Raw genomic sequence first — 15,667 nt, 5'->3', positions numbered from 1 at the left:
GGCTAATATGCCAAGTTTGGGTACGCCCATTCAATCCGAGACCCCCTAAGGATAGGGTGGTCGTTAGCATGGGTGCTGAAGAACGCCAAGACCAGACAAAGCTTTATTTTCCAGATACTTTTTGGAAAAGAGACTACCGCTGTGATGCAACCCAAGGATTTAGACATGCCTGCAATAAGCAACTGGGTGTGCTGGGGTTGGAGGGGTGCTTCCCTGTAAGGAGAAGGAAAGGCGCATACTAAAGGGGTCATAATCGATGTGCTAGAGGCAGGAGGCGTCTCCTCAGAGACGAAACGAGGGCGTGTGGAAGAAAACTCGGTCATTATACATGGGCTAGAGTAGACAGTAACGTTCATGAACACGTGATGCAAGAGAATAATAAAAGGTGGTCAGTAGCAGGATTAATGGCTTCTCGAAGGTTGAGGGGAGTGTAATGCATCTGCCATGGTACATGGGTTGGGGCACTGCTGACCCACTTTGGTGGACACCAAGCATGGAGGACAGTAGTGCCCGTTTGTAAGCCCTCCTTGCTGTGGCTGAGGCAAGTCCGCTTTTGCTGTTGATATCTGACCTGCCAATGAAGTTGTTGGGTTTTCCTGTTTGGGCATCCTTTACAAGAAAACCATCACTTTGCATCATCAGTGGCAACGCGATAGAGCCCTGTGTTCATATATGGAAAAGTTTACCCTTTCCTCTTACTCTGGTGTTGAACTGTTGAAACCATGGAATTGAAAAGGGCTTTAGAGGTTCTGTACTACTCACTATCATTTATATAAATAACAGTAGAGTTGATAATGACCACTTACGGAGTTCTGACTGTGTGCTAGGTAGTATGCTAATGATGGAAAAAGAAACAAATACAGAGGACATTGTAAAAATCTCTGCCAATTAAAGTGATACTTGTCATACAGTGTAATTATGGAATGACTGTATATAATTTTGGCAGTTGGCTTTCTGGTTTAAAAATGTGTTGATTGTAACTATTAAAATTTTCTTTATTTCATTGATATCATAAAAAAAGTTGATTCAGGTATATTTTGGATCATCTGGATGACCCACTTAAGCCCACAAAACTTCATTATGGTGAGCAAACACAAAAGTAGTGAGAACAGCGTAGCAGACATCCACATACCTGCCATCCAGCTTCACCGATGACCAGATTTTGCCAGTCTTGTTTTTCTCTGAGTTTCCCCCTGGAATAAAAAAGTCCCAAGCCTCCTATCATTTCTCTGTAAGTATTTATGCTTAGCGTGCAGGGTGACCCCTCCACGGTGGAGCACAGCCCCTTCATTGCCTAGATTTGCTTTTGTATTTACAATTCCAGGTGGCAAGAAATGTCACTTCGCCTGTCCTGGGTTAATGATAAGAGAAGTAGGATTAAGACGTAAATGATAGATTCCTCAAGGGATATTGGGGAAATTTCACTGTGGTCCAAACGGAGAAAAGTGGCAGCAAAACCCATGGGTCTACCCTGGCCATCCAGGAGCTATTCCGCCCCACTGCGCGCTTGGTGGCGGGAACATTATTTTGTTAGAGCCGAGCAATAGGGCCAAGAAAATCGTTAGCAAAATATGATGGTGTGTGAATTTTTTTTTTGACTTGTGGGTTTGCTCGCACTTAAGTCTGGTTATTTGTTGCCATAGTTCCAGAGTGGTATAAATCATCCTGGGGGCCGTGAGACTTCTTTTCCTGTCCATTGCTCCTGACAGTTTCTGCGCTGTGAAGGTGGTCTTCCACCACGCCCCGCCCCTCAGCTGGATAGTTGCAGGGCCTCGCGTTCCCAGATGTGGAGAAGCGCGGCATACAGAAAACATGGGCGGCACAATCAGACCAGCTGTTACTTTTACTTTTCTTTTTCTGATCTACGAAATGTGATAGTAATGTGTACTTCTTGGGATCATTGTTGAGTGTGGAGTAAGATTACTTACGTACATGCCCAGTACAGTGCCTGATGCACAGTAGCTCCCTCAGAAAAAGTACGATAATTTCCATCTTTCCTGCTTCGCTTCTTATATTTTTCCCTGTGACATGTGCTGCAGAGCCTGGTTATCTTGTTTTTCTTATGCATGGCCTCTAGTCTGTCTGCGTTTCTCTTAAAATTACCCTCAGAGGTAATCATAAGTGTGATCTGAGCAGTGGTGAGTAGTTTGAGTATTATTACTTGGGTCACCTTCCCTTTCCTTCCTCCCTCTTAAAAAAAAATGCAATTGGAATAATAGAGTGACTTTCATAGAATGAATTTGCAAGGAAACTTTCCTTTAACTGTGTGTAGGAGTAGCAAGTGACAGTAGAACTTCTTGCTGGTCTAATTGGGATTCCCACACAGTGATGAAAATAACATCAGTCTTGGTGCATCTCCAGGTGTTTATTGCTCTTATTGTTTGAATTACCCTTATATTAATTATGTTTTAGAGCATTTTGCCTTCTTTAGAATGATTGGTAGTAGCTACACGGATAAACTCTCTTTTGTCACTAGCGAAATAATGTGAGATTTAAGTTGATTCGTTCATGAACATTCATATTAAAAGGTACTTTCTTCATCTGGAAACTAAAGATCGTTTCTCTTTTTCAGAGACCAGCATTGAGAAGGGTTCTTAATTTTATCTAACATTTCATTATCTCACAGGTAAAATGAGGTTCTTAGATGAAACTGCTGAATACCTGGTTGATAGTCACACGTCCCAACGAGCAGCGTCTTCTGGGGGGAGGAGTGGTATGGATGCCTTCTCCTGGAGACAGCTGCCCACGTTCATTAACTGCTCCTGAATAGAATTGGCTTTGGGAATCTGCAAGTCACCGCTTTCTTAAGAAGACTGGCTTTTAACTGGATAAAGAGACGGATTGAAAGGACGTGCCCTCCCAGCCCAGTTCACGTGCAATTTTCATTACTTAGAAGTCACTGGGTGGTCAGTTCGATTGTGGAGGAAGGTGGATAGTGAGTCCTTTTGTAAACTGTGCAAGCTCAGGTACCTTCTGGTTGTGGTGCTCTCTAACGTGTTCCTGTTGTTCAGCCTGGAGTTACTTCCAAGTGGAGGGGCTGTGCTGTTTTCTGTACACACCATGTAGCACTCTGTGAGGAGAGACACAGGCTGCCCAGAAGGTGCCCTGATCCGGTGAAGGCCGATGCCCGAAGTGCCGTCTGGCAGACAGCACCCACTGAGGCCATCAGGGGCCTGGCGTACGGTCTCCTGCCTTCGGTGTGCGGCAGCAGATGGAGCATCCGGGGAAGAATGTCTCCCCGGGGACAGGCTCCCTTTGCTCTGGCTGGTCTTGCCAGATTGCAGACCCCATCAGAGCCCAGAGAGGCCCAGAATGCTTCATTTCAGTGACTTGGGAGATTTGAGGAGACATTTCTGGAAGCCTGTTTGCTTCTAGGATCTGTGAAGGAGGTCCGTGCCATGCTGTTCCCTGGTTTGTGGCCCAGGACCTACGGGAGACACAGAGAGGTGATATCATGAGGGGTGTCTGAGCCAGGTGTTAACTCATTTAGAGTTCGTCTTCATATAGGAGTTGCAGGCAGGAGTTCACCAAACCACTCTCGGCAGTTTCCACCCTTGAGCGAGAAGCTGGGCTGCTGTCAGCCTGTGTTCTCGTGATGGCCTTCCACACCGTGTTTCCAGCCCCTGCGCTGCCATCTACTCAGGTTCTAGCCCCACAGACTGGTGTTTTAGAATTTTTTTTGTGACATGCCTCTTACATGGATGTAGCTGTGACAGGAACTTTACGTCTGTGAAATTTGGAGCGACAGTTACTGCGATGGCGGGTATCGAGATAAGGGAAAGAATGGCGTTCCTGTGGGGATGGGGAGGGGAAGGGTAAAGGAGGAGGCTTATGCAAGAGAGCATGAAATTGGTTTTAATTTTGACTTAATTTATTTTGCCTTTTTAACATTGCTTAATGATAGCAATTAGTTTTCTGAGTTTTTAGTTTATAAACTATATGAATTTATAACTATAAACAGTTTTTAGTTTCTCTAGTGATTACCTGAGGCAGAAAAATGTCCAGTGACTTTACTTTCACGCTGGGTGAAAACCTGAAGCTGTCATTACGCGCTCGGGGTCTTCGGCGTGTTTCTCTTCGGCGTGTTTCCGTATACCTCGCGCACAGTCGTTATCTGGCTCACGTCTGGCACCAGGATCAGCAGCCTGCACGGACTGCGCAGGGTTATGGTTGTTCCTTAAGCGTAAGACTGTGCTGAAGCCTTCCTAGAAGCTTCCACGTGAACACTGAAGTTACAACCAAGTGCAACTAAGTATTTTAACCTGTGTTTAAGGACATTTTGGCTCTTGATTTTCTTTATTGCAGAAGTGCATTGCATGTATTTCCCATGTACTCAGGGGTTGAGATTTAATACAACTAATAATCTTTTTTGCTTTATCAGGGTCATTGTTAAGAGAAGTTGGCTTTTTCGTTTGCTTAAATTGGCCAGAACGTGGAGGGGAAGAGCACAAAGGCTCTAGCACTGCCTTGGCTGGTGCAGAGGGTCAGCCTCGTCACCACCATGGCCTTTGCATCACCAGTACAATGGGGTGAAAAAGACAAACAAGTCTCAGTATTACTGGGAAAATCTTTTACCCCAAAGACCCTGCCAGGAGGGTGCCAAGGACCCCTAGGGATCAGTGGACCATATATGGAGAACCTCTGAGATAGTTCAAGAGCCTGAACCAGTTAAAAGGGACAAAATGGAACGTTGAAATCTCCCACCATCACCAGTTGCACTGGTACGGGTGGTTTCAGCAATTGTGATCCTCGGAGGTTCCTGTGACTGCTATTTATTGGTCTGTCACCCTCTCCACCTGGACTCTGTACACACTGTTAGGGGTCTGTCCCCATTAGTGCTCATCAAGGACCTTTGCTGTAATAGTTCCTAGACAATGTATGTGATCATTTAATACACAAAAGATGAGAAATCCCCTCCCCTCCCCCAACCCCCCCCCACATCAGGAAGAAGGACGCAGAGTCAGCCTCACCTGGTGGGACTCTGACCAGAGAAGGACTGGCGTGATTTAAACCTGTTTTTTTCTTTTTCTCTAGTGAAGAGGTCTGCAAGCGGGGATTCACAGTGATCGTGGACATGCGTGGGTCCAAGTGGGACTCCATTAAACCTCTGCTGAAGATCCTGCAAGAGTCCTTCCCCTGCTGCATTCATGTTGCACTGATAATCAAGCCAGACAACTTTTGGCAGAAACAGAGGACTAATTTTGGCAGTTCTAAATTTGAATTTGAGGTAACTTCCATGGGTAGCCAGACCAGTTAAACCGATAGGTGTGGTTTATTAAAAGTTGACTTTTTCCTAATTATTTTAGATAATAGATTTTTAAAACCACATATTGATGGGAATTGCACATCTTACATACATATGGCATGTAAAATTAGTTATTGCATAAAACAACAAAATTCAGTTCATTTATCACATTATCCTACTAGATTATTTCACCCAAGAGTGATTTAGGTTTTAGTTCTCTTGGTTTTGGGTGGTGGGTCTGCTAAGGTGTAAGGCGTGTACCATAGAAAGAGGTTCCCTCTTACTTCTCTTGATAAAACAGCTTCTGTCCAGGCGGCTTTATGTGGCCTCAGATTCATCATCATTGCCTTAGCCTTGGAAATAAGGCAATGTTAGGGAGAGAAACCCAACTCCACGTGTCTGGAAGAAACTGAGTTTTCACCTTGTCTTTGATAATGGAGAGAATGATCTGTTCTGTATTTCATGCATCAGTTCTCTCATTTATGAAAAGGGAGATACTCCTTTAAAAACTATGCAGAGTTCTGAATTCAGCAGTGCATGAGGTCGCTGTCTCTCAGACGGCGTGTGAAAGAAGCCTCAACCTGCTGACTTCTGTTCCTTTCCACCCTCACCTCTCCTTCACCTCTCCTTCAGCTACCAAGGCTCTGCCCGGGCTTTGATGCAGTTAGTGTAAGGAGATGATCATGGGAAGAAAGTGTTCTGGCCAGCTTCAGACTTGATTCATGCCATATTCTGTAACAGAATGTTTTCTAATAAGATCTCATAATTGAGTAGCTTGTGCTGCTTCTAGCAAGTTTGCCCCAACAGTGGGTTTCAGTGAATGTATTCACGTGTGTCAAGGTAAAAAACAACAGTCGTATCAAGCACATCGCACACTGTTAATTCTTAAGCTCTGTGTTCCATGTTAACTTTTCAAAGTGTTCTCACGTGTGCATTACTTGCGTTTTTAAATCTCGTGCCGTGGTACTGATTTTCAGTCTGAAATCTGAATTTAGTTTGAATTTGAATTTGAAACTGCATTCAAGAGATTTAGGTAAAAGATGAAACCAGTAAGCCTTTATCTTCACATAGCTAAGAAGTGATTTTGGATGACAGTTTATTGGGTCTTAATATTTTCTTGATGCAGAATTTAAAGTGTGTTGCTTTTAATTATACATGCATTAAGCAGAAACAATGCTTTAGTGATATGATGCACATAGGTGTTTGCTAGTCTAATTTTCATATCTTCCTCTGGGCCTTTAAAGTTACCTATACCAGCTTTTCTATTGAACTTATTGTCTCTGCATTGTTACCAGCCTCTCTCTGTGAAGTGATTAGTTCCGTGGACATTATTTTAAAAGTCTGGACAGATGAGACAGGAATGAACCTGCAGTCACATTGCAAGCGAAAGTGCTGGACTAGGAGCAGCCCTTCTTCCTAGCTCTGTCGCTTTTTGCAGGTTCTCATGCCAGCCAGCGTGGAGCTGATGCAGTTCCAGGTTTCTCTAAGGCTCTCAGGCTACAGATCTTTTTCCTTTAACTTTGTCTTTGCATTTAATGACCCTCTCCCACTCCCGTGTTTTCCTTGAGGCACAATGTTGATAGTAATCCTGCAGCACATGGTGTAGGTAGGGTGAGGTTAAGATTTTTGCCTAGATTGTAAAGGACTAAAACTTGGTCACTGTTAGATTGGAATGTAGCGCGAATTGGAATGTACAACCTTCTACTAGGAATTGTGGCAGATAATTGCAATGAATGAAACATTCCCTCTGTTTTTAGCTTTATGGCAAGAGCTTCTATGCCCTGTCCGGCTAACCTTTGTATATTTTAGAAAGTTTCAAAAAGTCATTCATATCCGTCATCTGCTGCTTGATGAGAGGTGGAGGTAGGACAAGACGAGCCGTGGTTGTGGTCTGGTTGGAGCATGTTTGTCACTGACTGAAGAGCTCACAAATACGTGTCCTCAGAGGGAGGTGGCACTTCTCAGGGTTTTGGAAGCCCGTGAGCAAGACATTGGCTTGATTGCAGAGAGCAGGAGGCCTCTACAGAGTTCTCTGTTGGGAGTGAGATGGTAGAGTGGGCGGATGAGAGAGAATGCATTGGTGAAAGTAAGATTTCTAAATCATCTGCTATGTATTGCGATTTAAGACATTTCCCGGTTAATGTGCCTACAATAGCAGGTTAATTTCCACATTCTTGGAAAGAAATCTCATTTCTTTAGCTCTCATGAGATACATGTCCTATAATTTTAGGTATTCTAACTAGCGTGTTGTTCCAGTGGACTTCTCTTTCACTGCTATACTGGTAATGTTTCTTTCATCTACATTTGTTTTTATGGGGCCAGAACAAGGTATGTTTTCTGTAAAGAGATTACTTGCTTTATGTTTGAAAATCTGTAAGTAAGTATTGCACATTGCATTATGATAAGGCCACAGAAAATTGGTTCATCTTCTCATACATGATTTTTTTTCCCCTTAAGACAAATATGGTCTCTTTAGAAGGCCTTACCAAAGTAGTTGATCCTTCTCAGCTAACTCCCGAGTTTGATGGCTGCTTGGAATACAACCATGAGGAATGGATTGAAATCAGAGTTGCTTTTGAAGACTACATTAGCAACGCAACCCACATGCTCTCTCGGCTGGAAGAACTTCAGGACATCCTAGCCAAGAAAGAATTGCCTCAGGATTTGGAGGGGGCTCGGAATATGATCGAGGAACATTCCCAGCTGAAGAAGAAGGTGATTAAGGCCCCCATAGAAGACTTGGATTTAGAGGGACAAAAGCTGCTCCAGAGGATTCAGAGCAGTGACAGCTTTCCCAAAAAGAACTCCGGGTCAGGCAATGCGGACCTGCAGAGCCTCCTACCCAAGGTGTCTGCCATGTTGGACAGGCTGCACTCCACACGGCAGCATCTGCACCAGATGTGGCACGTACGAAAACTGAAGCTGGATCAGTGCTTTCAGCTGAGGCTGTTTGAGCAGGACGCTGAAAAGGTAAAGGAGCAGAGGGAGGGAAGTTAAAATGAGACAGGGAGGGCTTCCTGGACCGTTGGGTCCCAGCAGCCAGAGGGGCTGCTTTGGTCGGGAGAGAGGGCGGAGGAAGAGTAAGGCACGCTCATGGCATTGGTTCACTCCAGCGATCTGCCCTCACTTTGCCTTCCAGCTTCCCTCGTGGTGCAGGCCAGGGCTATTTTAGGAGCTTTGAGTTCTTAATTACTGACAGTTTGGTTTAGCATGCCTATGAGATAGACGGAGAAGGGTATCTTGAGTTAAAGGAGTGAAAGCTTTGTAGAACTGATATCATGGGAAGCAATAATTATGCAGGTATGTGTTTTGCCCCTAGCTACTGCTCCACTCTTATAAAGCCAGTGACACAAGACCATCCTGATCTATTATTGACCATGCTTTTAAAATAAAAGATGAATAAGGTGTTAAAAAGAATAGCTTCTGGGAAATACTGGCATTGATTACGTATGGCCTCATTTTATTCTCGTGCTCCAGACAAAACAGCTGGTTCAAGTGGATGCTTGTGTTACCAGCTGACTCTGCCTTAGCAGTACGGAAACAGGACACTTAGTTAGAGGGCTGTGTTGCAAGCCATGAACACGGGTGAATTGATCACTCTTAATTTGAGCTCATTGAATTTTTTTCACAGACAGGAGAATATTTTCTAAAGTTAAAAAAAAAACTACATCACAATTCTTTGATACAAAAGGACCTTTCAAACAGTGACAGTCCACCACTGCTGTTTGGCAAGCTTGTAACCTGTCAGTGTACTTATATTTAAAGAAATGCCTTGTCAAAGACAATGGAAAAATCTTCCTTTCAATGACTAGAATAAACAGGTGACTGTCTCTGGGATTCTGGTTCAAGTCACGATATCAGTCCAAATAATGATAGTTGTTTCTTTTTTGCTTCCATGTTTTCCTTGTGAGCAACATAATTGACATCCTTTTCCAGGTAGCATCTGTATTGATCCTTGAGAGAGGTGTCATCATTAAATTTTTTCCCCAGCCCTTTCTCTTTTTATGGTAAATTTTATTTGCATTTGCACAGTTTTTAAAATACTGTTTGCAATAAAGCATATAAGATCCTGTAGTAGCCCGTGGAATTGCTGTCAGTAAGTAATCTGTGGGCGTAGCAGAACCCATTGAGATACCTGTAAGTCCCTCATTTCACCTGACAGGTCTTTTATTGAGCAGCAGTGTGGCCAGTCAAGCAGTTCATTATAGCAGGGAGGCTGGGTTGAGAGTCAAAGATTAGTTTTAATTAGCCTGGGGGATTTGAATACCCCTCGTTCCCTATCTTCTTCTTAATTCCTCATCAGTCAAAGAGAACCCATGAGATAACACTTTCTTGTAGATTGTGCAAGTTCGGAACAGCTAACTCAGAAGTCAAGGATCTTTTGGACCCAAATGCCTGAGACGTTGTCAGAGCAAAGACACTGCCCTTGATTGGCTTGGCCCTGCTCCTGGGCCTGTGCCAGTCATCTGTCTTTCTGGGGTGATTTCAAGTTGTCTCTTTTCATTCTGGTAGATGTTTGACTGGATCACACACAACAAGGGCCTGTTTCTGAACAGCTACACTGAGATTGGGACCAGCCATCCTCATGCGATGGAGCTCCAGACACAGCACAACCACTTCGCCATGAACTGTATGGTAAGACACCGTCCGAACAGATGTGTCTTGTATGTGAGAGGATTCTAGCAGATGGGAGGGATTTATGCAGATGGTGTCCCAGCCATCTGCCAGGAGGCCATGTGGGGCCTTTAGAGTAACTGGTGGTGGTAGCAGCTGACCTCCGAGCATGCAAAGTTCCTCGTGTTAGCAGTATCTAGAGCTTCTTTTAAGTTTTAAACAAACGAAAATGTGAAAACAAGCAAACACACCAGTGAAACTTGAACCAGTTTCTTGGCCAGTTCAACACGGATCATTTTGAGACCGGTTCCTGTGCTGTACCTCTTAGGAGGCTGTAGGGGCTCCAGAAAAGCTGCTCAGTGGCCACATGGATGTTCTGAGAAGAGCTGCCGTCAATTTGCTGGCTGCCCTTCATGAGGAAGAAATAAGCCAGCCTGCCTGCTTTCTACCTCAAGGACATACTCCAGTTCTCTTAAAACATGAGATTTCCCTTCAAGTTGAACTGAAGTACTAGGGTCTGGACATGGGCCATGCCTGGAATACCCTGGCTCTGCTTGAGGTTGATGCACTTGACTCCCTTGGCCTGTTGTGACCAGTGTTGGGTTGTTGTAGGACCATTAAATAAAAGAACAAAAAAACAATTCTAAATAGTACTTCTGTTACATTTTTGGGAGTTGTTAATATAAAATAAAACACTGTGTTCTACAGGATATATTTTATTTCTGTAGATAGTTAACCTTCTAGAAATTTCCTTTTCAGGGACCAGGAGTTTGGTTTGGACTTTGAGCTGGTCTTATGAGAATTAAACAGTCTTGGGCCTTAACAACACTTGTTACAGAGCATTGAAGCAGTACGAAGACAGGGTCTTTGTTTAAATTAAGTCAGTAAGATGCCATTTAATTAAAGTTTGGACAACCGAGTGCTCCAGTTTAGGTAGTTTCAAAGATAACATCTAGCAATGAAATTTTTGTAATAGACTCCATCAAAAAAGTTTGGTATCTGTTCTAGAGTTTGAGGTAAGAGAATTTCTGGTTTAAAATTTCAAACCTGGGCATAGGTTAAAGAGAGCCAAAATGTTACTTTTGGAGGAACCGTCTTAGAATTTCTTCCTAAGAAATTTTTACCAATTCTTCAAGCTATTATGAAACTGCAGCTAATGGTGGAAGGCGTTTAGTCCATTGTATCACATACTATAAAAACAAGAAATACTAAAATATATTTTAGAAAAACGAGAACAGAAAACATCCCCCCCACCCCCCAGCATTATTAGTGGGACACGTAGGATTGAGAAAATGGGAAGTATGGTGTAGAAGACAGGAGCACTGGGTGGGTTAGGAATGCAGAAGTTTCTAATCTGAGCCTTCCAGTTACCATGTGACTTTGGGCAGTCTGTTCACTCTCTGCGAGCCTCAGTTTCCTAATCTGTAAAGTGGGGATTATATCTCCTTTCATGGAGTTCCATAATTTTATTTCCTCTGCATATGTAAAACACTAAGATGGTGCTAAATGCATACTAAGTACTTGATAAATGGTAATTATTAACAGTCATGTTATCACCAATTGAAAACATTGTTAAAATAAACTTAAAAATATGGGTGATGTCCTTTTTTTTTTTTTGGTTTAAATCTGTTTTCTGGTTCCTTACAATAAACTTCTGTTACTTTTCTAAGTTAAAGTTTGTTTTTGGTTTTTTTTTTTTAAGATTTTATTTATTTATTTGAGAGAGAGCAGAAGTTGGGGGAGAGGGAGAAGCAGGCTCCCTGCCGAGCAGGGAGACCGACATGGGGCTCCATCCCAGGACACTGGGATCATGACCTGAGCCGAAGGCAGACACTCAACCCACTGAGCCACCCAGGCGCCCCTCTAAGTTAAAGTTTTAATTGGAAGAGCATGGTAACCTTGTGCCACGGTGGGTGGCAGCTGCCAGGAGAGTTTCCAGGCCTGTCCGGCCCCTTGTCCTCCACCCTTCCATGAGTGCTTGGTACCCAGCGAGGACATTTCTTTATGCCGACCAAGGGCCTGTTAACTGTCAGCCCTTTCTTGTGCTTCCCAGAGTGTTTTAAACATTTTTTGACAAAATGAAAATGCTAACTATCGATAGGCAAAGTTGACAGTCCCTAAAGCACGTTGAGGGGTGCCAACGATTCTGCTCATTGTACTATCACAGGTACTTTTAAAAAGCTGTGATGAGGGCGCATGGGTGGCTCTTTGGGTTAAGCATCTGCCTTCGGCTCAGGTCATGACCCCAGGGTCCTGGGATGGAGCCCCATGGTGGTCTCCCTGCTCCGGCAGGGAGCCTGTGTCTCCCTCTGCCCCTCACCCTGCTTGTGCTTCCTCTCTCTCTCTGTCTCAAATAAATAAATAAAATCTTAAAAAAAAAAAAAAATCAAAAAAAAAAAAAAATCAAAAAAAAAAAAAAATCAAAAAAAAAAAAAAATCAAAAAAAAAAAAAAAGCTGTGATCACTAGAGGCAGGTACGTTAACAGAGGGAATTCTCTATCACCGCGTTTGCATTTAGGGTGTTGATCGGGTGCGTGCCGCCACGTTCCCTTATCTGTGTAGTCAGTGATGGAATCACAGGAAGCGTATAATCCACACACCCTCCACGCACAGTACAGTTTGAGGATCTGAGAGTGCTGCAGGACACGGTGACAGAGTCTTGGTGGGAACGAGTCCCCTCAGTGGTTCCCACAGCGGGGCCGTCTGAATGGAGAGCTCTGCTCTGGATTCTAACAGAGGGCATTGCATATGCCCTTCCCAGCACCTTTGGGGTTGGTCTTCCTCTTTAATGATACAAACAAAACAAAGATGAGTGATTCTAGTCACTGGCAACCAGAGGGAGAGAACACATATGGGAAGGAGAGGCATTAGTTTTGACTAAAGGATATTAGCTAGAGCATTGCCCTGAGAGCCAGGGAGGCCAGTTTCCCACTGACCGTGGCCTTGGCTTACTGTCACAGCTTCGCAGGTGCCCTCTCTCCCTGCCACTTTAGACACTGGTCATCTGTTAGCTGATTCTAGCCTGCAGGTGCACCCAGAAAAGGAGCTCAGAGGCTGGAGTCTGTGGCTCTCTAATCCTGGAGTGACTCCATCTAGTTTTGATTTGGGTCAAAGTGGAAAGACAAAAATGAGTAGGAGATGGTATAAAGAAAGAATGGACAAGTGTGTTCTTCAGGGGGCTCCCTGGGTGGGCTGCAGACGAGGTGACCGTGAGGAGGCCGTGTGGGTTATGTGCGGTGGGAGAGGGGCCTAGAGGACCACGGGGAGAGGGGAGAGGAGGCAGGAGAAAGGGAGAGAGGTTTGGACAGGTTGGGTAATTAAATTTAGCGGCACAATTGGGAGGAGACAACGAGGTGTCTATGATTTGGGGGGACCCATCAAGGGGAGCAATGTTGTGATGAAGAAGGACAAAACTGGGGTGTGCTGAAGGCGTGCGTTCCCCACCGCTGCCTCTACTGGACTCACAGCCTCAAAGGTGACTAGGCGGAAGGGAGCATAACAACGAGAACTAGTTGAGGGATGAATGTGTACTTTTTTTCAGCCTCACACTGTTAGTTTTGCAGTAAACTAGTGGCCTTGAAGATGGGCATTTCCACAGAGTAGAAAACTTGACTAAAAGTTTGCACACAGCCATGTTCCCCTTTGTGCCTCAGTTCCTCTTCCATGGAGAAAGTAGATCTGTCTGCAGAGGATTCTCTCTCGGCCCCACACAGACAGCTTGGGCTCGTGTAGACGGGAGAGCTTGTTTCCACACAGAACGGCCTGTGGTTGCTCAGTGTGTAGCATGCGGTTCCTGGGTTCTAGTTAAAACCGGCAGTGTTGGGTTTTCTCAGTTCTGGGTGAGTGCTTCTCGGTAGGCTCGCCATCTGGACCCTTTCCAGGATTCGGAGCCAGCGAGTGAGTAAGAGTATATTTGTGTGCCCACTTGTGTACTTGATTGCTTTGTGCCCACCAGTCTGCCTCTCAGCGCGTTGATTTGTAATTTTGCAGTTGTAAAAATAGAAATTGAAACCAATATTTAGAGTTTATGGAAATCAGACAGCAAATATGTACACTGTTCTATACCAGGTGATTCTGTTAAAAATAGAACTGAAGTTAGTGGGCTGTGTTTCAGAAAGTGCTGTCATCCACGGTTCCTACAAGGAAGCCTCTTGTTTGCCTTCCCCTGACAACCTTCTTTCTCTCCCCCTTTCGCAGAACGTGTATGTAAATATAAACCGCATCATGTCGGTGGCAAATCGCTTGGTAGAGTCTGGCCACTACGCCTCTCAGCAGATCAAGCAGATCGCGAATCAGCTGGAGCAGGAGTGGAAGGCATTTGCGGCAGCCCTGGATGAGCGGAGTACCTTGCTGGACATGTCCTCCATTTTCCACCAGAAGGCTGAAAAGGTCAGTGCCTGGGACCTGCGGCCCGCGAGATGGTGACCAGAACGTGTTCTTCCCCAGTACCCTCCCAGCCCGCAGCCAGATCCCAGGGGGACTTTTGTGTGCGACACCTAACAATGCTTAAGAATGTGCGCTCTGACGTCAGGCAGCTGTGAGCTAAAACCCCAGCTCTCTGACCTTGTGCTATGTGATCTTTGGCAAGTTACTTGACCTCTCTGTTCCTTGGTTTTCTCCGCTGTAAAGTGGAAATAAAAGTATCTACTGGAGAGGAGTGTTTTCTCATGTAAATGAGATAATTCATATTAGGTAGTCTGTGTAGTGCCTGGTATACAGTAGGTACTAATCAGTGGTAGCCACTGTTCTTTTTCCCTCTTCTCCCTTCTCCCCACTCTCCTTCCCCTCCCTCCTCTCTCTTCCTCCTCGGTACTGTCACTTTAGTATTCTGGTGGGTGCTTTGGCAGCAAGTAACAATGCCTGAGTATTAGGTGTAAATATCAGGGGTTTGCTTTGCTCACAGAATAAGAAGTGGCAAAGTCTAGGGAGTTCTAGCCATCCAGCGATGTCAGGGCTGGGGTCTGCTCCTCTGGGGTTGTCTTGGCCTTCCTGTCACGGCCACAGAGATGCTGCCACAGCCCCTGCACCTCAACCACGGTGTCCACTGTAGTCAGGGATGGTGGTGCCTGTCACTTTTATCAGGGAATCATTCTTTTCAGGAGGTCCCTCCATCCCAGGACACCTCGCCTCCATTCCCACTGACCAGGAGTGGGGTGCAGGCCCATGTTCTAGCTCCCCGGGAGGGTGGGAAAAGGTGGATGTGGCTTCTTATCCTCCACAGTGGTAGACAGGTGCTGCCAGCAGGGGCTAGGGTTGAAAAGTGGCTTTTGGGTGGGCAGCTTACAGTGTCTTTCATATTCATGAAATTCTTTGTATGGATTCAGACTTCGCATTGGCTTCATTTGCTGATGTGCTGGTCACAATACTGGAAGAGGTAACATACAGTGTATGCCCATAGCACTCCCCACACCTCTGCAGTCCTCCAGCAAGCTTGCTTGAGCAAACACTCTAAAGTAGCACAAGGGAAGGGCTTGCTCATGACTCAGACTTTAGTAGTGGAGAGTGTGCTGGGCAGGCACATAGCTTTTCCAGTTGTGGAGAAACAACACAGGGACTTTTAGCTGCTAGGAAGACATATGGGGAAGAAGCGAGTGGTTGCCTTATTTTAAGGGAGAAATATTGATAGGGAGAATTTTTTGGTGTTGGGGGGAGACTACATTCCTATGGATCTGTACTGATGCCGCTAAGAAGGAAATAGTATCTCTCTGTAATCTAGAAACAGCCCCTGTTGAGGAGTGAAGTCAGTAAAGGTAAGATGAAGGTCCCAGCTTGCCCAGGGTTTTGGCAAGGCAACGAGAACATTGCATA

General features: G+C 44.9%; 1 protein-coding gene across 2 annotated transcripts in view; it reads left to right on the top strand.

Moving 5' to 3' along the window:
* The window catches only part of TRIO (trio Rho guanine nucleotide exchange factor), a 238,077-nt gene that overhangs the window by 10,492 nt on the left and 211,918 nt on the right, over positions 1 to 15,667 (top strand). For both annotated transcript variants that reach the window (XM_040630542.1, XM_040630543.1), the window contains exons 3-6: positions 5,035 to 5,227; positions 7,703 to 8,215; positions 9,758 to 9,880; positions 14,057 to 14,248. In XM_040630542.1, coding sequence (XP_040486476.1) covers positions 5,035 to 5,227; positions 7,703 to 8,215; positions 9,758 to 9,880; positions 14,057 to 14,248 — 1,021 coding nt within the window. The remainder of the gene's footprint in view (positions 1 to 5,034; positions 5,228 to 7,702; positions 8,216 to 9,757; positions 9,881 to 14,056; positions 14,249 to 15,667) is intronic.

This window comes from Ursus maritimus, unplaced genomic scaffold, assembly GCF_017311325.1.
Source record: "Ursus maritimus isolate PB19 unplaced genomic scaffold, ASM1731132v1 scaffold_15, whole genome shotgun sequence".
NCBI classification, from domain to species: Eukaryota; Metazoa; Chordata; class Mammalia; order Carnivora; family Ursidae; genus Ursus; species Ursus maritimus.
This window is presented reverse-complemented; position numbering and strand designations above follow the sequence as displayed.